We start from the raw sequence: 22,409 nt of genomic DNA, 5'->3' as shown, positions 1-22,409 counted from the left end.
CATCACTCAAAGGTTTGTGTTCGAGATCAGGGCCAGAAAAGGTTTTAAGTGTAATTGTAAAACAAAGTTACAGGGGCTGTGAACGGGTTCCTGTCTGTGCTGGACAGGCTGAGGTCTTCAAACCACAGCACACTGTAAGATCAAATAGAGGCACTGAGCACATGTCCACAGATGCTAAAATAGATCACAGACGCGCCGCTTCCCTTAGACAAAGTCAACAGAAAGTTGTGAAGTTTGCAGTCACCGCCAGGACGGGGCCTGGTAGTTTACGTACATCCATGACTGTGGACAGGTTTGCGAGAGGAGAGGACAGGACAGCAGGACTCATACAGAACGCAGGAAGTGGAAACTGGATGAAAAGGAGCTGAGGTGGAGGTGGGTTTCAAAGCAGCTTGCAGACGCACAGCAAACGCTGGCACGCTGTAGCAGATTAAACAGGTGATCCACTCCTGCCTGGCCTGAACCCTGAACCCTGAACGCTGCGGGTCTACTACAACTGGTAAAGGAAAGTCTAGCAATTAAAAAAATGATAAGTCCAAAAACCAAAAGTAAAAGAGTGAAAACTGGCGAATCGAGAAGAGAAAGGTGTGTGAAATGTTTCCTGCCGGTAAAATGAAAGTGCAGAGCGGGGCTGAAACGATGAACTCGGAGTCGAGTTCAGTCCTCTGAGAGGAAGTGCAGCACAGAGAGCGAAGCAGCTTCAGCAGGAAGAGGGAAACGAAACCGAGCGGCCTGACGAGACGCAAGCGCCGATCCTCAGTCCAGAGCGATCCTCCGATTCCGACCAGTCGCTTTATTCAGCTGTTTCTCTACATTTAACATTTTCAAACCACAAATCCAACACATATAAATGACAAACTTCATAAACTTTCAACACTTCAGACCGAAACACGAGGCCTGGAGCTGAGGCTCAGTATGTAGGAACCAATGATCCATCGAATCTACGGTCCAACACAAAACTTCACACATAATCATCTCTCAGCGCAGACCAAGACTCAAAGCTTCACTTTAAAACCCGTTTTCATTTTTCTTAAAACTGATCGGAGCAAACTGAAGTGGGCGTCGAGTCCGTGTGCAGCTCGGTGTGCACATCTAACACGTTTCTCTGTGGGCTTTAATTCAATCTGTCGGTGACACCTGCAGGTGTGTGCTACGACCGGTTGAAGGGTTGTTCACTTTGACAAACACACGGTCAGGTTACAATGACAAGATTAGAGCTGATGAAAGGAAACGGGAACGTTTTGAGGACAAGCTCCAAGTAATGGATTCTTTTTTTTTTAGTTTTGGATTTTATGGACAGGAGAGCAAGGACTCAACCAGGTGGTCTACACCTGTGCCCCAAAGAGCACTAATTTATGAGCAGCTTTATCATTTCAATAATCAACACAACCTTATTAGCATTAGCATTAGCAATAACTTAGCAGGTAAGTCTGATGTTTGTACAGCCGAAATGTGGAACAGCTGACCTGCAGGATTTGCAGAACTTGGAGCATTATGACCAAACCTCACTCTTTTTTTATTGCATGCCTGGTGAGGCTGCATGCATTTATTAAAGTCAAAGGAAAGAATTCTGTGGGCAACCAACTGCATTACATCCAGCTTGTTTCAGGTCTGTCAGACTCACAACAATCACCGGTCATTCAGTCGGACATTTCAGTAATGTGAAACAGATCCAACACTAAAGAGAAGTACAGGAAATGGCAGCAAACTGCCTCTGCAAACCTTAATAATCTTCATCTCCTCATCTTTAAGTACACGTGCAAAAAACCCGCCACACAAACCACTTCTCTGTCAGTCGCTCTTCAATAAATCTCCGTTGTAGCATTACACAGACTGTCACTACCTCAGGGACAAAGTGCAGCAACCAGAATCTTATCTCGCACATCTGTAAAGTTTGCTCAGGTTTTAGTTTGAGCTGCAGGTGGAAAAAATGAGACTGAGAGCGACACCGCGAGCGAGCACAAAATGGGACTGAAGCGAAAACGAAACATCTTTCATGTGGTTCAAAGACTCAGGCGGTACCTTCAAAGCAGATCTCACGAGATAAAAACAGTCAAAGTTACACTTTCCTCCGAGCCCTAAACGCATCGTGGACGGACCTGCAAACCTTCCTGCTGGAGGGAGAAGATTAGAAATGCCTGGACTCACTGCTGTCGTAGATCGGCTCGGACACCACGGGCTCGAGCCGTCTGGAGAAGCCGCCGTCGCTGTCGGGGAGGAACGCCGTGAACATGAGCCGAACCACGCTGAGGTCCATCTCTTTGGCCTGAGAAGAGGCAGCAGTTCTGATCACACTGAGGTGGTGCTCTGAAGACAGAGAGAGGAGGGCGAGAGTCAACGATGAAACAGATAAAACATCCCGAATTTAAACTTTGTTATGTGTCTCACTCACCTGTGATTTCTCGGGGGACTCTGACCTCCCCCTGAACACTGTCGATGTCGGGGTGGATGGAGACCCCGCAGTTGTATCCCAGCTTAAAGGCCTCGATCATCCGCTCCTCCAGAGTCTTTGCCACGTTCTTCTTCGTCACGTGGAGGATCCCCAGGTTCGGGAAACTATGAGAAATAAACTGAGCGTCACATACAATCGTTTTACGGGCTTCACTGCGTGTGTGTGTGAGAGAGATGCAGACCTGATGGTGGAGTCTTTGGACTGCAGGTCAGCGATGCAGATTCCTTTATCGCACTGTTTTCCCACCAGACTGTGAGCGTGCAGGTGAGGGACAGCGGTCAGCGCCGTCACCAGCTGGACCACCACCCGGGCCTGACCCTGGTAGTTACAGATCTGAAACACACGCACAGATAACCACCATGAATATCTGCAACTTCACTCCAAGACTCACAGTGTTAAGACTAAACCAGGCTCACTATAACCTGCTGTGAGCATCAGTGCGATGGATCTACGACAGTCTGAACTGCAGCAGATTAATGTCTGTGAGGCAGAGCAGCAGACACCACTGATGGGACCCTGGATGATCTGATCTCCATAATCCACTGGAAAAACTTCAAAAAGTGCATTATGGGTAAACTTTCCAGGCTGATACCGGCACGTGGGATCAGCTGATGAACCTACAATTCAATCCCAGACTCGCCTTCCAGCTCTGATATTCTAATATTCTTATAAATCACATCTGAATGTGGCTCCTGGCTGTGAAATGGAGAAATAATGCCGATCAGATCAAGTTTAGGAGTTTTTCTGAATCCTGCAAAGTTCTGGATCACAGAGGGAACTTCATCTGTCATCTGTCGCTGATGCATGAAAATAATCTTTGCCATGTTTTGGTCTTCAAATCAGGAGACCAGCTTATCGCCAACACACTCAGTCTGAGAGGAAATGCGCTTCTGCTGAACCTTAAACAGTGACTGTGCTGAAGGACGCTCGGTGTGGATTGTTAGAGTCTGTCAAATGAGGGAGAGGTCAGACTGGATGGATGTGGTTTCAGAGAAGTCATTCAGAGATCCAGAGATGACTCACGGTGACAGATTCAGGGCATTTTGGATTTTTCTGCCCTCGGCGCTTCTCTGCTGCGGTTCAGAAAAAACTTTCTCCTGGTACGGATGACTCACGATACCAGCCAAACTTCAGCGGACGCAGTTTCACGCCGCTTCACCTACTTTTTAACAGATCTCGCAAAGACGTGTTTTCATCCCCTGTCCGAACATCAGACAGAAACATGAAAGCACGCTGATCTCTATCAGGTGATTACATTAAACAGATTCTGTAAAATAAAAATGAATCTGAAGCTTATGCGTTTCAGCTGTGAAACACACAGGTGTTCATTAATGCCTCATTTATACCTATATTTATACCGAAGAGACGAGGTTAGAGAAATATAACTGAAGTTTTCCCTGAAGTAAAACCTGCATTTCTTCTAAAGTCCAATTCAGACTGCAAAAGTGTACGGGGGGGCACAGCCTTCCAATTATTTCACAGCTTTTCAAGGAAACCTGCAATAACCATATTTCCAGTGAAATTGAAAAAAAAAAAAACCCTGCACACTTTTAATGTGTGCATCCTTCTGTTCCAAAGAGCTGCTGCACCCAATTCAACAGCAACATAGTAACTTATAGAAACCTATAGACACGTGTGAAGGCATCGCACTGCCAGCTGGAGCTGATCGATACCTGAGAATACTGCCGAGTCATTAGAGGCGTGGCTGAAAGCTCGTTCAGTCTGAGCACAGCGCACACATCAGTGGAGATTTCGTACAGTGTGAAAGCAGCTAAACTTTGAATGAGCTACGAAACATTTTATCTCTGATTAAAAAAAAACTTTATCTGTGATCAGGTCAGGAACCGCGGATCCTTCTCAAAGTCACATTTAAGACATTCAAGCCTGAATCCAGATAACTGTTCTTGTTCCGGAACTACAACAACTGAGAGTGCATTTCTTAATCTGCCAAACCAAAACCAAACAATCTGTAAGATTCCTTCAGAGGAAGTAAAACTTCAACTTGTAGCTTTTTCTCTCGTTATGATTTCCTTCACTTTGTCGTTGAGGTTTCTCCACGCCCTAAATTAAAAGTTATCTCTCTATCTAATTGCACTCTGAGGTAAACTGAGTTTGCGGAAAGGAAATCTGTTCCCGTTTCTACCGTGCACACACGTGTGCATGTACAAATGATGTTGCTGCAGACATTTGCCTGCAGGAACGTTGCAGCAGTAAATAAACACGAGCCCACTTCCTCTTCCCGGTGCTGTGGGCCACTCGAAGCGCTCTGGCAGACAAACCCAGTTCCTAGAAACACAGCGAGCATTGCTGTCTGATGGTTTCCTGGTTCAAACACGCTCACACTAACTACCTGAGGTCTCTGACGTTCCCAGCACGGTGAAGCAGCTAAGTGGAGTTTGCAGAGAAGCGCTCAGTGATCAGCCTTCACTGCTCCCGATGAAGCTAAACTGCAGAGAGGAGGGCAGTATGTGCAATGCCAATTCCCATAATGAAACCTGAGCACTCATGTTTATCTAAGTACTGATTTTTAAATTTAAGCATCTAATGATGGACAATCTGCTCTCTCTTATTTTGAAAGGTCAGCTGATACAACCAGTTAAACAGTTTCAGCTGCCTCCTGGGTTGTTGCAGGGCTGGGTCCAGTCCCCTTTGGAGGACCAAATATTAAACACAGGACCTACACTTCCTGGTGACCCCATATTGGACCACACTGAGACAAAGGGCTTGGTTATTTTACATATTAAATGTCATTGGGAGCGCTTGATTTCACTCATTGGAGCAGGCGTATTAGGAGGAGTTGGTTTGATTTAGTTTAACCTCTGTCTCTTGTGAAGGTCGAGATTTAAGCTTGTGAATGTCGGGGGAAGAGATAATTTGTTATTATGTACTCACCTGAAACCTCATCTCCTCTAGTCGAGTCTTTTATAAATAGAAATTCCAAATAAATATAGGGGTGGAGCCATCACAAGTGTAAATGTTCTGCATCTCTGCCACTAAAAGGCCCTCACTATGCGCCTGTTTACTGTGGATGGCATCATTTTTATTCATCATCCTGCTGCCGTAACAGAATTTTCCTCAGTATCTATCCATCTGGCATCTGTCAATCAACGTAGCCACGCCCCAACTCACCCACTCGATTCAATTTGATTTTGTTTATACGGCGCCAAATCACAACAACAGTCGCCTCAAGGGGCTTTATGTTGTAAGGTAGACCCTACAATAATACATACAGAGAAAAACCCAACAATCATATGACCCCCTATGAGCAAGCACTTTGGCGGCAGTGGGAAGGAAAAACTCCCTTTTAACAGGAAGAAAACTCCGGCAGAACCAGGTTCAGGGAGGGGCGGGGCCATATGCTGCGACTGGTTGGGATGAGAGAATCGTTATGAAGAGGGAACCTATCCACAGAGACCAAACCAAGCTGCTCTGTGGGGAATGTTCGAACACTTCCACACCAGCTTTAGCTTTCAGCTCTGGAGGTTTGTCCTCGATAAATATGAAAGACTCTCAGCCCTCATAAAGAAGCAGAAAAGTCAAGTGAGCAGACGTATAACGTCTGATAACCGATGAAAGTGAAGCTCGGGATTAATCTACATCACCACAAATATGAAATGTCATGAACCATCAGGCTGTGGAAAATTCAAAGTGGTGCCTCCGAGTGCAAAATGACGACAGTAATTTAAATCCAACGACCGAATGTGTTTTTGTTTCGGTCTCTCTGTACCTGATGAGTTTCACCCGCTGAGGCAGCCTGTAGTCTGTGCAGCAGCGCTGTGCGACCACGAGCGAACAACAAAGGGTTAAATATGTCAGTATTTCTGGGCCAGAGTGGGCGCGAACGCAGATATTACACCTCTGGATGCAGAGCTTTCATCTGCGAGCTGAAACTCGGCACCTTTCCTGTTTGTGACGCAACTCCACTTCCTTGTAATTACATGTGGGTGTCAAGGAGAGGAAATTCCCAACAGACATGAAACACAGCAGAGGTGTGTTTGTGTGTGTGTGGTTTGCAGAGAGCTCTCGGACAGGTCCGGGCCAGCAGAAGATTTTGCTGAAACTTCATCTGATGTCAGAAAACTAAAGCGCTCGGAGCACAGATCCAATCCGTGCAGGAGCTCCGAGTGTTTATCGGAGTCTCGAGGAATATTGTGAGGAAAAGCAGCTGTGGGATGAAGTCTGCGTGCAGCTACTGGGGATGTTTGTTTTATGGTAATGATGCCAAAGTTGGTTCAGACACTTAGTAAATCCAAACATTCACCAAGTTGTCCCGGTGTGTGCGCTGTGGCCGGGCTGAGGCAGCGGGAGGGAAATAAAGGGACTGTTCTGATCTGAATAAATAAACTTTCTGAATGAGTTTGCATTTTGCACTCACCGTTTCTACAAGTTTGATTCGCCTGAAATAAGGCCTGTGGTTAACACGCGCTCAGACATTTTCATGTTTTCTTCTCCAACGTGAAACACATCCGTGAGCGCTCCACATTCATCACACACTGCAGGCCGCTAATATTTCTATCACAGTGTTTTTTTATTCCGGTGGATTTCATGCATCGAGCATAAATAAAATGCATAAAACACTTTAATGTTGGTATTAAGGAATAAACCGTCCGTTTCCTCACTTTTTGTTGCAGCTGTCTTTGATTAAACTCAACATCTGGCTTCATGAAGCTGCAGCTTCAAATCTGGTTTTATTCTTCAAAACTTTGTGGCATGGATGATCCTGTGCCAGGTAAAGCACCTGTCAGCCTCGATGATTGCCCCAGTGAGTCGATCACTCGCTGCTTTCAGATCCTCTTGAATAAAACTTGATGTTCATGAAAGCAGGAATGACTCAGGGCACATTGATTTACCTCGCTCCACTATTAACACCATCATCAGTCACAAAAATAACTCGTGGCTTAAGCTGCTTGAGTAGATCTCTCGTAAGTCTGCTCGAGTTTAAAAAAAACCTTTAAAGTCTTAAAGGTGTAAAATGTTCATCACTGCGAGAACCTTAAAGGGAAATTCCAATTTTATCCAGAAAACTTCCTTAGAAATATTTAAGAAACTACAGGCACAAAAAGTCAGTAGTTTAGAAAAACAAAAACTCTTGTGGAAACTTCAGGGGAACTTCACGAGCACACATTAGAGCAGAGTACGCACACAGAGCATGACACCACGGGACGCAGGCAGTGAAGGTGACAGATGCCTTATCAATTAAAAAAAACAGAGAGACGGAGCGGGTGAGTCGAGTGAGTCAGACTAGTCATCGTCCCACTGGTCCTGCCAGAGCTGGAGGGGTTTTCCCACTCTGCAGCCTCAACATGCAAACTCACCATCATCAACATCTCTCTAACACGACCCACAGATCAAACACGGCGAGTGGGAGGAACACTTCCTCATTTGTGTCAGTGACTTCATCTCATTCATGCCTACTGTACACCCAGCTGATGCATATGAGCCCATGTTGTCCTTACGTTACGGCGCTCGGGGTACCACTGGTCTGCCTGGGAGCGCTCCGATCTCACCGGCAGTCACCTTCTGTTCCTTTTAAATGCTTCTTCTCCACACGTAGCATAACATGACGAACTGAGCATCAGCCAACGCTGAAGCAACAAAAGCTGCAGCTCCTCCAAAGATCCCTTGACTTTAAAACAGAGTCAAAAACCATCGGCTGCTGCGATGACGGCAGAAAAGGTGTTTTGACAACATCGAGTTTACGAGACTGCGTGAATCACTGCCGCACAGTAACCGCGACTTAGGAAGAAGGAGAAGAAGAAGACGACGACCAAGAAAGACAAGAGTAAGAAGACAATCTTGGGCTTTAGATCAAAAAGATTAAGAAAAAAAAGAAGAAGAAGACAACCAGGAAGGAAAAGATCAAGCTTCAAAAAAACCAATATGGCGGCAGTCAAAATGCCAGGCGTTAAACCAGCGTTTCCCAAACCAGGAGGTTCTGTCAAAGTTCTACGTCCGTCTTTTGTATGTACTCAGTTAAAGGGCAGAGAGCAAAGCGTGACTGAAATAAACTTCTTTTAGCCCATTGTGTCCAAAAATGAATCATTTTTATTCAGATTCAGATTCTACATCAAGAAAAAACGCGTCCTTCTCAGCTCGTACGCAACTGTTTTGACTACGTACAGAAAACAAATGAGCTCATATGATTTTTTTGTATAACGAACACTTCCTGTTCTGACCTGTGTCTGAAAGTCTGGATCTCTTTAATCAGCTTTCATATAGTTTTAATGTCAGCGAGACAAAGACAGAAGCAGGAATCTGGGGATTTCCCATGTTTTCTGGTTTGGTCGGAACATGTGGGAGCTTCAGACTCCAAACTAAACATCAACAGAAACAACACGGCAGGAAACTCGAGCTCGTGTGCTTGTGTCAGTCTCATACAGAGCGCGGGGTGGAAACAAGAGCGCCCCGGCTTCTAAAGCCAGCGACGGTCAACTCCGACCAAAACCACAGTGAAACAAAACCACCCTTCGGCAGACAATAGTAAACACCAGCCTCTCCCCTGCTCATGAGAAAAGACCGTGCAGCTTTGTAACGCCGCTGAAACGACGGCTTCACGCGAATCGTTTTGACCTGTTCAAGCAGACGCAGCGAAGCACTGTTTAACAGCTGGTTCCTAAATCACAAGTAAGCAGGGGCAAACCCTGCACACTTCCTTTAAATGTGATTTATGCAACTTTTCTCTTCTCTTTTTTTTACATGCTTTAAATACTCAATGCATTATTGCCCACATGTACGCAGATAGTAAACGAGACCTTTCCTCCACTGAGGACTCAAATATCCAAATCACAGGATTCTTAAGATGACTCCCAAGAGAGGTTTAAGTCTATGATATTGTTACGACACATTCATAACACAACATTTTTGTGATTTTAAAGTCGTTACAAGTTAATGCAACCCTTTAAGACACGGATGTCAGACTCGTTTCACATCGTGGGCCACATGCTGCCCACTTTGACCTTAAGTAGGGCAGACCGGTGAAACTCCCCTTCATGTCAGCATGAAAACGTTTAACCACACACTGAGTCGTCATACAAGAAAAAACAAACACTATTCAGATTACGTTAGACAGATTAAGTAGATACTTTAGTCATCCCCAGTAATCCACAAACATCCTAGGTATGCAGTAAATATTCATTAAAAATTGAAAAGTAAAAATACTGGACGTGTCCTCCCACGGTGGAGGTGCCGGTGCTTCCACTCACGTTTCCAGGCTAAAGCACGATATGATTGTCGAGAATATCCCCTTTGAGGCCCGGGTTGTTGTAGCACACAAATCTGCACAGTTGTTATAGTCAGTGGGAAATTGTGCAACACTTTGGTCGCTCTAGTAAATGTTTATGCTCCGAACAGAGATGACGAGACTCTCTTCAAACCTGCCTTAAATAAGTACTCTCTCATCCCGGGGGATGATTTTAATTGTTGGTTAGACCCAGTTCTGGCGTCCTGCAGGTTTTAGATGCGTCCTTGATCCACCACAGCTTATTTAAATGGCTAAATTACCTCCTCAACACTTCTTGAAGTTCTCCAGAGGCCTGGTGATGAACTAATCCTTTGATTCAGCTCTCGAGGTCTGGAGTTGGCAAATCTGCATCAGTCATTCAAGCCTTTGTATCTGAATATGGATTGTGTGACGCGTGGCGTCTTTCACATCCTACCAAGAGAGACCTCTCACACGTGTACCACACGTATTGGAGAATCGTTTACGCTGTCACTGACACTTAATGCCTGCAGCAGGTCCACTCCTGTGCCAATCACACCCACCTACAACGGGATTTCAACTCAACCCTTCTGTCTAATGACAGAAGATGAGGCTTTTGCTTTGCTACTAACTCCTCCCCAGAGACTTCCAGCCTTGTTGTATGGGATGCCTTTAAGGCCAAATGACTACTTATTCAGCAAAAACAAGCCGCTCATGAATGAAATAGGTTAATGCAACAAGTTAAGGAGGCCGATGAGCAGTCTGCTCTTAAACAGACCATTTTTAAAAAGCATGTTGAACTCAAAACGAGGCTTGACCTACTTACAACCTACTCAACTGAACGGCGACAAACCTGATAGATAACTGCCAAGTCTTCTTAAGGTATCTAGGGCCAGGTATTCTTAAACTTTCACGGCTCATGAAAAAGTGAATCATGTATTCAGGGACATCCTGATGCATGCTCAATCATCCAGGTAAGTAAATCATCTGGACGTCCAGATGAACAGAACCAACTTTTGGCGATGTATTAAAGGACTTTTACTCAGAGCTCTACACCTCAGGATCACAAACCAACTGCAACACAATTAATGACTTTCTAGCCAAACTTAACTTTCCTGAAATTCCACCAGAACTTAAAGCAGGGTTGCATGAACCCATGTATCAGCTGGAAGTGTCCTTAGCCATAGCTTTGATCTGGCAAATGTTAAGATCGGAATTGTTTCCTTTTGGAATTTTACAAACACGTCTTTACATTACTGTCTGCACAGCTTAGTCCAGCCCACACTGACTGCTTTAAACTAGGATCTCTCCCTCAGTCATTACAAAAGCCTGTTTCACACTATTAAGGTAAAGATAAGAATGTATATGTTAATTATTATAGACCCATTTCTCTCTTGATCACAGACGCTAAAACATGTGAAATCACAATAAAGCAAAGGAATTTCTGCAGTAGATAGAAGAGTAGCTGATATTTAACTGTTTACTCTGTTACTTTGGTGTACATCGATGGTCCCGAAGGAGGTTTTCATCTGAAACACAGTTCAAAGTCCAAAATCTATGACCTCCTTCACATTTCCCAAAGCCGTCTGCAGTGGGGTGATTCTGGCCCATGGGGCATAAGTTTGACACCCCTGCTTTAAGCTGTATGATGGTGTCACACGCCTGTAAGTGAACACAGGCCTTTATGCGTAAACTATGAGAAGGACTGAGTTCATCTTTTTGGTTTTTGGGTAGTGTGAGGTCGAGCTCAGCGTGTCCAGTGTAGTTTGGTTTTTCAGTTGAACAGGTTAAGGCCACATTAAGCTGGCCGACGGACACAAACACCGACAGCTGGAGACCCGACAGTCAAGCAGTCAGTCCTGTTATACTCCTGTGAAGGCTGCTTGAAGTCTGCCGCCTGGGACACGTGTAGTTGGTGCACTGTTATGTAAATTCTGTGCGGTTAAAAAAAAAACAGGCGGGCATTTGGACATCCACACGGATGCTCGTGGTCAACGTCTGATGATGAAATTTATGGACTCAAGTCCGCATCACGTATAATCATGACCTTAAAACTAGCTTTGATTTTATTTTCCTACAACTAAAAACTTCAACTGGCAAGATAACGTCAGCCAAAATTAACCAAAAGGGTGTTGGTTTGATCTAATAAGGCTCGTCTCAACAAACAGTGAGCTTCAACATCAGCAGGACAGTCAGTTCACAGAGGGACCGCTCGGCCTCCAAACATCCAGGTGAGCTCGGTGTCATTGCCGTACTCAGGTATACAGCACATACAGCAGAGCAGGACTGGGTCTCATCGCTGGTCTTACTCTGTGTTAGCTTGTGAAAGCAGAAACAGTGTGATGAATAACTCATTTAATGGCTGCGTGTGTTATTAATAACTGTAGTTAAAGGAGCTCTGTGTTACTCTCACTGAACAATCACTGCGATGAAACTGATATAAACAATCATTTCCCAGAGCTTCAATCGCACTACGGCATTACTTTCACATTTCAGCTTCAGCTCAAAACAGGTTTAGTCAGTTTGACAACTTCAATCAGCAAAATGACAGAAACAGTCGGCCTGATGCCTCAGCAGTATTAAAGTCTCTGCAGGAAACTGTTTTATTTCCTCTTGCCGCTGCAGACAGAAGTGAACCACAATCTGATTTTAGTGCTCACTCTGTGTGCTTCAAACACTTCCTGGACCAACAAACTGGAAGAAAGTTTCAACGCTGCGCTCAGCAGGTGAGTCAGCTGACTGTAGCGAGTGCGCAGGACGAGGTTTACATTTGCAGACCGCACGTCCGACACCTGGAGAACAAGCGCAGACAGGAAGCGTTACCTTGACGGTGGGGTAGGTCTTCCTGTTCTTCTCGCTGGTGGCCCCTGGCAGACCGCCGTGAGACGGCCCCTCGCAGCCGTACCTGAACCTGAAGCCGCGCTGGAAAACAAAGACAACAGTACACACCTGTATCAATGCATCAGCTGACAATCAGTCACCTTGTTGTCCTAAACACACGTTCAGGTGATTATTCATTAAACAGGTGGGTGAAATTCAACTCTGAGACTCCCGATGCTTCCCTTTCTTCCTGTTGAGTCATCAGTGTTAATCCAGCTGAACTTAAAGGAGCTCTGTCATCAAATAAATATATACAGGCAGGGAGGGTGTGACATTTAGGGGGTGAAATTAAATTAAAGGTGTAAATGTTTAGGATTCAAAGCTCAAAAATTAATGGGAAAAACTCCACCCAAGTCAGTGCCCTCCCACTCCCGGGATAAACAGCGCCGCTAACACTTTGACCTTTCATCCAAAAACATCATGGCGGTGACAGAAATGCTAATGATGTGACGTGCCAACGGTTACATCCAAATTTACATACTTCAGGTTGACTGTAAATACAAGCTTGAACAGAAAGCAAGCAGCACCATGAGAAACATGTTAAATAAAGATTTCCTGTTTAAAGTATAACAGAGATCATTAATGACCACAGACGGTCACTAAAATAGGTCGTATGAGCGTTAAATGTATTTCTTCCGTCAGTGTTAACACAACACAGGAGCTTTTAACACCTTAACATCCTTCACTTTAATGACTGACTCTTTAATGACTCAGGGGGGACCCTGTTATTGAACCCCCCCCCCACAGTCTTTGCTCCACTTTGCTGCACAACTTACGACCTAACTGTGTTTCACTGTTCTATTAAGGCAGCGGTCCCCAACCTTTTTTTGTGCCATGGACCGGTTTATGTCCGACAATGAGCCTCAACTCTGGCGGCCCGGTACCAAACAACTCATGGACCAGTACCGGTCTGTGGCCCGGGGATTGAGGACCGCTGCATTAAAGGAAGTGACATCAGAACACGGTCAGAGTGCCGTTACAGTCAGCGTGACCAGCAGCAAAAAAAGACAGGAAAAGAAAACAGCAGTAGTTACAGGTGTGACTTAAACAGCCAAACGTCCTGTACTTAAGTCATTTCCCTTTTTTAATTCTAAATAAAACCAATTTAAAAATCAACTAAACCCAGCAGTCAGTCGTCTCTGATAAGACGAGACAGGTGAGTGTTACCTGTTTGGGCTGCTCCACGATCTGCAGGAACGGTCCGTCCACTGAAACCACAAAGACTCAGATTCAGACAGATTCAAACACCTTCTCATACAGCTGATTTGTTTCTTTGAAAATTTGTTTTGGGGTTTCAGACAATTGAGACATTTAGAGGTGTCAGAGAACTTATCTGAGATATCTTACACATGAAATAAAGACCGAGTTACGCTTTTCTCTACACAAAGTTTCCCTGGGGTATCTGTCACACCTCACCGTGGGTCTAGTCTCTGGTTTGTCCCCCTCAGACAACCATCTGCTGGCCAGCAGGGCTCTAACCAATCCTATTCAGTTTCAGTGATAAGACTCTTTGAGGTGCAGACCATCAATATTAGAGGGAGAACCCCAACGATCTCCTGTGAGCAGCACTGTGTCACAGTGAGGGGAACTCCCTTCCACGGTTTGAGGTTTCCACGGTTTAATAACCAAAGATTATTACAACTATGTCATTATTACTGATAAGTAGACCGTAAAGAGTGTTTAACCAACATTTCAGTTTGAGCTCCTTTTTAACCTCAAACTTTTGTGACGTGCAATAAGAAATGTTTTGTGTGAGCTCATTACCTGTAGTGGCGTCTCATTTTTTTCTAAACTCTCTTTTCAGAAATGTTTTATGTTTTTTTCTGTTGTGTTTTTTGAAATGTCATCAGTTTTTCTTAAAATATGCATCTGATAAGTAGGAGAATGTAAAACATCTTCCCTGAAATCTCGTCTCATTTGCTATCAACATCCTGTAAAACGGCTTTCAAGAAATCTGAACGCGACAGTGTTTCGAGTGTCTGCGCTTCGATTGAAATTTCGTGCCATCTGAAATGTCTTTTGCGGTGATCCTTTCCTGAATTGTCGTTTGTAAAAGTCGTAACGCGGCCGTCTTGCGCAATGTCGATTTTCTAAAACGTTGAGATTTAAACGTCATCTTTCATTCAGTTTTGTTTTATGACACATTTTCTAAAATGTCACGTTGTGTTTAATGTCTTTTGCGACATATTGTGTTTCATGTCAGGTTTCCCGTCATGTGAGATTCTGTTTAATGTCGGTGAAATGTTGTCTCACATGAAATATGAACTGTGAAATGTCGAGCTTTGAAAAACCTCGTTGCGTTTCCTCTGCCATCCATATGTGCAGGAGAGGCCGGTTGTATTTTTCCACACGTTAAAAGAAGAAATGCTGTAATCGCCACTTTCTGTGTACCACTGTAGCCACATGTAAATGTAAAGAGGAGCCAGTTTCCCCATGTGAGCTACACCTCTGTCTCTACTCAGAGAAACGATGTGTTGATATTAAAGGGAAGTGAGAGCTGAGCTGCCGTCCCACAGCCACCACAGAGGACACGTCATGAAACTCCTCTTTCACTTTACCTTCATTTTTTCCCCCTCAACAGAAATTCACTTTTGCAAAAAGAAAGTGGAGTTTCGGAAGTTTTTCCTCCCCAGCGGCATCTGTTCAACCTGTGTGTGGTTTTAATGTTTCTTTCACACATGTTATAGAGCCTTCAGCTTCTGTCTGAACAAAGGCTTCATTCATGCCGTAACGGTCCATATAAAGCTCTCATTGTCTGACATAACAGTCCAAGTCAAAGTCCATTTGTCTGACTTTTCCTGGAACTTTAAACCAAATCACACATGAAATTTATTGTTGGGTTTTTTTGGTAAATTTTTTTTTTTTACAGGGAATACCAGTGCCATACGTCTTAGTGGGTCCCTTTAAATTTTGAGTATTACCCAAACAACAATGATACGTGTGGATATAACGACCACAGTCAACCAAACGACGAGTGTCAGGAAGCAAACACTGCAACAGGAAAAGAACTAAACTGCTTTTCAATCAGGCTCGAGTATGTAAAGTATGAGCTCAACACAATTACACAAATGGGGCAGCAGATACTTTATCGCCACCTGCGTGTTTTTTATTTCATGCTAACCACACAGTAATAACCTCAGGAGGGCGGAGTGAGGGAGACCAAAGGAAACCGTCTGAAAACAAAAGACCTGACAGCTTTTGTGGGGACGGCAGGAGAGACAGGCGTGATGGTTGCGTGACAGTGTGCTATTTTTATGCACGAAGATTAAGCCGTCATCTCAAAATGACAAGTTTAAGAGATGATTAATGCCACCCATGACTGCTCTTTTTTTTCTTCAGAAATTATACTATTGTTCAGAAACAAAGGGGAAATCCAGATAAAAACACCACAACACATTCAAAGTAAATAAACTCTGAAAGTACAGAGGTCAAATCAAACCAACAGGAAAGTCCTACATGACGTCTTATTGTTGGACCAGCAGTCTGAACCCCAAAGACACCCACTCTGACAGTGTGGGACACACCTGCAGGACTCTCACCTGTCCGCAGAGACGTCTGAGGCATCGCAAAATGTGGAAACTCCCATGACGGGTCCATCATGATGTTATCAAACATCTGCAGTAAAGACAAAAACACGAAGTCTGACTTTAGACTTAAATAAACACAGGAAGACATTATTATTATTTAGTTCTTGTTCTTCACATGTGTGCAGCTTGAGTGATGTTAACTGCAATAATTCATGTTATACCAAAGAAACAACAGTCCATTAACGAGAACAGGACAGTTATTAACAGCAGCTCGGATCAGAGCCCCACATCAGTGCTTCTCAGGGTTCAAGCAGAAGAGATACCCGAGCATGGTCTGTTCAAAGAGACTGCATGAATCGGTGCCACAAAGGAACAACGACCAAGGAGAAAGATCAATAAGAAGGACGAGAAGAAGAAGACAAAGAAGGAAAAGAAAGCACTGACATAGATCACATACAAGAACAGGTATAAGACCACGAGGAAGACAAAGACCGATAAGTAGAAGATGAAGCTGTTCAAGAAGATTAAGGCCAAGAAGAAAAAGAAGAATAGGAAATAACAAGAAGAGGGTGACGATGTAGACGAACATCGAGAAGAAGATCACGCAGATGAAGAATATAATCAATAAGAGCTATACAAAGACCAAGAAATACAAGGAAGATGAAGCTGGAGAGGAGGAAGGAGTTGAAGATGACAACCAGGAAGGAAAAGATCAAAAGAAGATCAGAGGAGAACCACAGAAACAGTAATGATCAAAAAAAGCTAAAGAACAACTGAAAAGTCCTGCGTGGAAAATGTTCCAAAGAAATGAGTTACTGTAATCACATTACATTTGTGTCTAACACAGTAATAGAAAGTATTAGTGCACTAGACTCGATGATCAGCACAGGTAATCAAAAAACAAAGCTGCTGGCCAATCACGTTCTTCAATAATCTGCATGATGTTGGACAGAAGTGACTCAAAGAGCCTTTTTATGGCTCCGTTCACGAGGAAGAAGGAACAAAAATAGCAGCACAGTTTCCTAATGTTGAGGATCGATATTGATACTGTCTCATTTACATGCACACATGTGAGCACTTCCCACTTTAATACCGCTTTTCTAAAACGGTTGTGATACCTTGATACTGGTGTAGATCCAAGTATTTCAAAGGGTTTAAAAAGGGGGGAGATTGTCTCCTTCAGAGCAGAAATATGGGCTGTTATTTGTCAGCCTGCAGAAACGGTGACATCTCCCACTGGTTATTAAAGTCATGTTTTTGGAGCCTGCTGCTTTTTTCGTCATCATTTAGTCAATGACATCCTAAAACAACCCTTGCTTTGTCTCCCTTTCTGACTACAAAAGGAGCATAATTTACCAAATCATCATCATATTGGGTCAAACACGACTTAAAATTAGTAAATGAGACTATAAATGCATCAGGAAACTGTTTACTGAGGTCGCAGAGGTAAGATCATTTTTCCGCAGACCTCTGTTCTCTCTGACTGCTCTTTATACCCAGAATAGTCGGCCCCAAGCTGGACATTCTAAAAAAAACATGGAGGCTGAGCCCCAGGTGAGTTTACCTGGTTGGGAGTGTGTAGGTAGTGGTCGTCTCCGGCCATGGTGGCGTCTGCAAAAGGTCGAGCAAAACGTCAGTTAAACCCACAGAGTGACATCAGCGATTATTATTATGAGTAAGAGACCAGAATGAAAAAAGTGCTCTGTTCATTCTTCTTATTTTTATGTTTTCTGCTCATCACAACACATTTAATTATAACTGAGGCTTTTTATTTGCACTCTACACAACCGTCTTCACCTTGAATTAGAATTCTATATGAGTAAAATGACTCACTCTCTAAATACTCTACTTTCTGTTACAACTACTTCATTCACAACTTTCTTTTTTCAAAGCGACCATTAAAAACGATCAACTGCAGAACTGCAACAATTAATGGTTAATCTCTTATTTTAGCAACAGAAAATTTACTGAAAGCAACTTTATTGACCGTTTATTTGAGGGTTAAAGGCCTTTTTAGAGGCCAGCAGTTACTTTGAACATTTGCTAAAGTTTTTAATTTAACCAGTAACTGCCGACAGCTTTTTCCATCCTCTCTCTCGCTACGTTTTCCCACATGTTGGGAAGCCTTTGTGCACTTGCAGTGACAGAACAGTGGCATTATAATACTATTTCTCTTCTCCTGTTTCTCTGTGTGCTCCACTCCGTGTGTGAGGAGGTGCACCCACAGCGAGACTGAGAGCAGGGACAGGAGGAGTACCAGCAGTAAAGACTCTCACACTCAGCTCAAATACAGAATACATTTGTAAATGCATTTTTCTTTTCTTTTTTTTTTGGCATATTTTATTTTAGAAAGTTAGAGAAGCAACATTAAGGCTCAGCCTGATGTTAGCGTACAGATGAATGGCGTTGAAAGTTGAATTGGTGCATCCCTTTTCATGATGCATATAGGCCTGTAAATGGTAAACGAACTGGTTCTTAAAAACTGCATTTTATACCTGACCACTTAGAGCAGGAGTGGGCAGATGTGTCTTAAACCAACACAGCTGAATTAAATTAATAAATTACCTCCTCAGTATGTCTTCAAGTTCTCCAGAGGCCTGGTGATGAACTAATCATTTGATTCAGGTAAGTTGACCCAGGGTGAGATCTAAAACCTGCAGGACACCGGCCCTTGAGGCGTGGAGTTGCCCACCCCTGACTTAGAGACGCCTGACCTAGAGGCCTTTATAAAAGTTGCTTTTTTGTGTGTCTTAATACAGTCTTTCGACTGATATTAGAGTGAAGGCCATTTCACTTGTATGTCACTTCCTCCTTCACTTAACACCCAAGCTGCTTTCACTGCAGCCCAGAAACCACACAACAGCCCAATCACACAGTAAATGGTCTTTGAAGGCATGCTGTTGGACAGGAGCTGGGGGGGGAGTTTGGTGGTGGGAGGTATAAACCTGCTGCACAGGTTTCTTAAACAAGCATGCAGTTGTTATTTTTAACTGGAATGGGGGGACACACCACTGACACTTTTTTGTTTGCTGTTTTAGTCATGTTAAATAAGGCTTTGATAAGTCCTTTATAAGGAGTAATAAAGAGCTAATATCATAGTATTTAAGCTGGTAAGCTGGCTTTGGTCTTGTATTAGAGTATTTCAGGGAATTTGGAAATTCTTGTACCAAAAAAGAAGAAGAAAAAGAAGCAGAAAGGAAAAACATGGAGACCGTCCTTATTGCATTAGAATGAGGAATATGTATTAAGGTTGTTAATTCAAGAGCACAAACTTTGCTGAGCAAGCTGTGAAACATGCAGGCAAAAAACTAAATGTAAACAGTTGACATGACGGCAGTAAACACTCGGGCTTTAGTCCCGTTGAGAAATTTACCTGCTGACTTCTAAAAACGTGACTGTGGAGGGAAATGCTTCCATCTCAGTTCATCACACTGTGAGACCTCCAGCACTAACCTGCAGAAGTAGGCCAGGTGTCTCCAGCAACTAACTTCCTCAACGATTATTGAAATTTGAGCACCTTTGAAGGTTTCATCATTTTTGCTTTCTTACGCTTGTGCACGTGTTTCTTGTGAGTTTACCTGAGTTTTCTCCTTATATTGATCAATTTTTATCCTAATCCTCAAAAATTGGATTTGCGAAGTGCACATCTTTCTCGTGAATCTGCAGGTCTTTCATAAATTTGCCTCTTTTTTGGCCATCTTATTAAATGTTTTTTGGCTGTTGTCGTTTTTTATTGTCAGTTTATTAATTTTATACCTTGTGAACTGAGTTTTCTGTTCTCGGAAATCACTCTTTGTTTATTATATATATAAATATATATTTAACTTTCGGTGATACACAGTTTGTAATACACAGTCGTATATACCCGATAATAACTACTGATTATTGATCGCTGACACTTGTTACCTGTCAGCAGCATCGCTCGTCCTCGTTCTCACGAGCGTGCCTGTGTGATCTACGTTAGCTCTGCGGCTAACAGCTAATTAGCTCCTCCGGGTTGTTGTTGTTGTTGTTCATGTGGCTAAAGCGGCCGTTAAAGCAGGCAGACTGTTGGCCGGCGCTTCCACAGCACCGACCTCAGTGCAGCTCGGGTCTAATCTCGGGCTTCAAGTCAAAGCGAGCCCCGTCCTCGCTAACCGCTGCCTGTCCTGGCTGCCCGGGAGCTAGCCTCGTAGGTTCCGTATGCGGAGAGCGTAACACAAAACTTCGTATTAAAATCTGCCAGTTACACCGTCCTTCGCTCTTCACTTCGGTACACCGAACATTGCGATATAAATGAATAGATACCAGAATCAGCCGACCCCGGTCATGTATTCGGCAAGTCTAAAATCCACACAGCAGTTCAGTGTAAATAAAAATGTCGTTTTAATTATTTTGTCAGTTTAACCATTCTGCCCTTTGGCTACCAAAGACCAGAGCGAGTTAAACGAGATTAAAAGTTGGATTGAAGTTCAAACTTCCACTAACCCGAGGATTTGATGTTTGATTAATCGTGGCCGAATTAGCTGGTGGGTGTTACAAACACGTAATGCACTTTAACGGTGACGTGAAATATTCCCGAGGCTACTGACATTACAGAAAATAACAGTTTACCGTTTTTAACATGGAGTTTGGCCCGGGGTCCTAACAGTTACCTGGCTAATGAGGAAGTAAGCAGCAAAACAAAGCCAGCTGCCAAAGAGTTGTAACGGGTCCCGCTGAAGTTGTGATTATGAATGGAAACGTGCAGCTAGCCGGTTAGTTTAGTTAGCTGGTTAGTTAACCAGGCTGTTACCTGTTTCGGTCGGTCAGGTGAAGAGTTCTCTTTGAGTGACAGTCCTCCTCAGTTCGCTTCACTTGTGCACATCACTGCGCCATGCTGAGCTACCGATCCATCCACTTTACCCGGAGTACGTCATGACGCGACACGGGCGCGTCATTACACTTTAACAACTTTAATGAACAATTTTAATCCGAGTGGGATTACAATCCAGAGGGAGCGACAGCAGTCCCGCAGGTGACACTGACTGACGATTGTCAGTTGAAATAAAGTTGACTTGATTTCCTTCCCCACTGGAAATTCCCTGTGACGTCCAAATGAGGCAGAGAGCGGGGAAAACCACGAGGTCTCACTTCGAGAAGAAAACACAGTCTGAAGAATATGAATCAGAAACCGAGTCCTCATGTTTCCCCTCAGAAGAGGAACTGAGCTAAGACAAAGCAAAACGTGTTGAAATACACAGTAACAGTTCAAGTTACACACATAGGTTAGTAATAATTCAGTCCTGCATTAGAAATACCACAGTAATACATTACAAAAGTACTCCAACTCCATACAGACGCATTAGCCTTGAGACACATGAGAAAGGTTTTGTTACCGGACAGACGGTGGTACAAGTATAACTTTTAGGGATCTTTTGTAATAACAACAATATGGTAAATCGTAAATGGCCTGTATTTGTATAGCGCTTTTACTAGTCCCCCCTAGCAATAATAACAGTAAAAACTTTTTTTTAAAGTTTTACATCTCAGAAATAATTGGAATTAAAATTAATTTATGTCATTCTTCGAGCTGATTCGTCAAATAAGAGCAGGGACTTCCGTCTAGATTGTGTTTAGTTATAAATGCTGTACTTAAGGAAAGGTACAAGAAAATACCCCAGGGCCCGGTCACAGGGACAGCAGTCTGAGCAGAGAAGCCCAGACCTCCCTCTGTAGTCACCTATCGCTCATCCGAGGGAACGCCGAGCCGTTACCAGGTAAACCGAGAGACATAATCTCACCAGTGTGTCCTGGACCTATCCCAGGGCCTCAGAATCAGATACCTGAATCACCTGAGCTGGCTCTACTCTGAGTCCCTTCAAAATGTCTGAACTCCTAATCTCTAAGGGAGAGCCCAGCCAGCTTTTGGAGAAAGCCCCATTTCTCCCATCTCATTCTTCCAGTCACTACACAGAGATTGTGACCACAGGTGAAAGTAAGAACGTAAATGGGCATTACACTCAGATCTCTCTTTTGCATGACAAACCAGTACAAACCAGAGTCCACATCACAGACATCGCCCACTCCACCCTCCTCTCACTTGTGAACAACACGCTGAGGCACTTAAAGTTCTCCACTTGGGTCTCTAACCCAGAATGGGTACTCCACCCTTTTCCTGCTGAGAACCGTGCTCTTGGACTTGGAGGTGCCGATTCTCATTTGTCGTGTTTCACTTCTGTCCATAAAAACTATGAACTGAATCTGTGACAACACCCGCTCAGGAGGAGTCGGACTTATTACCAGCAATGTGGTTGTACGTGGCTCATACAGGAACAGAATGGTTCATAAAAACGGGCCATACAGCTCTGACTCCTGCTGGTTGAATGATTTG

General features: G+C 43.8%; 1 protein-coding gene across 2 annotated transcripts in view; it reads right to left on the bottom strand.

The window, feature by feature from the left end:
- nfkb1 (nuclear factor of kappa light polypeptide gene enhancer in B-cells 1) overlaps window positions 1-21,128 on the bottom strand; it is a 30,005-nt gene extending 8,877 nt beyond the window's left edge. The window contains exons 1-8 of one of the 2 annotated variants that reach the window (XM_085170406.1): window positions 20,832-21,128; window positions 17,622-17,668; window positions 16,055-16,145; window positions 13,698-13,738; window positions 12,474-12,572; window positions 2,634-2,785; window positions 2,393-2,556; window positions 2,149-2,307 (exon numbers count right to left, since the gene is read on the bottom strand). In XM_085170406.1, the coding sequence (XP_085026532.1) occupies window positions 2,149-2,307; window positions 2,393-2,556; window positions 2,634-2,785; window positions 12,474-12,572; window positions 13,698-13,738; window positions 16,055-16,145; window positions 17,622-17,660 (745 nt within the window). In that variant the 5' untranslated portion in view covers window positions 17,661-17,668; window positions 20,832-21,128. The remainder of the gene's footprint in view (window positions 1-2,148; window positions 2,308-2,392; window positions 2,557-2,633; window positions 2,786-12,473; window positions 12,573-13,697; window positions 13,739-16,054; window positions 16,146-17,621; window positions 17,669-20,831) is intronic. The other variant, XM_085170411.1, reaches the window with a different exon arrangement.
- Window positions 21,129-22,409: the final 1,281 nt, after the last annotated feature.

The sequence above is a fragment of the Neolamprologus multifasciatus genome, chromosome 2 (assembly GCF_963576455.1).
Source record: "Neolamprologus multifasciatus chromosome 2, fNeoMul1.2, whole genome shotgun sequence".
NCBI classification, from domain to species: domain Eukaryota; kingdom Metazoa; phylum Chordata; class Actinopteri; order Cichliformes; family Cichlidae; genus Neolamprologus; species Neolamprologus multifasciatus.
The sequence above is the reverse complement of the archived record's forward strand: the minus strand, read 5'-3'. Positions and strand labels throughout refer to the sequence as shown.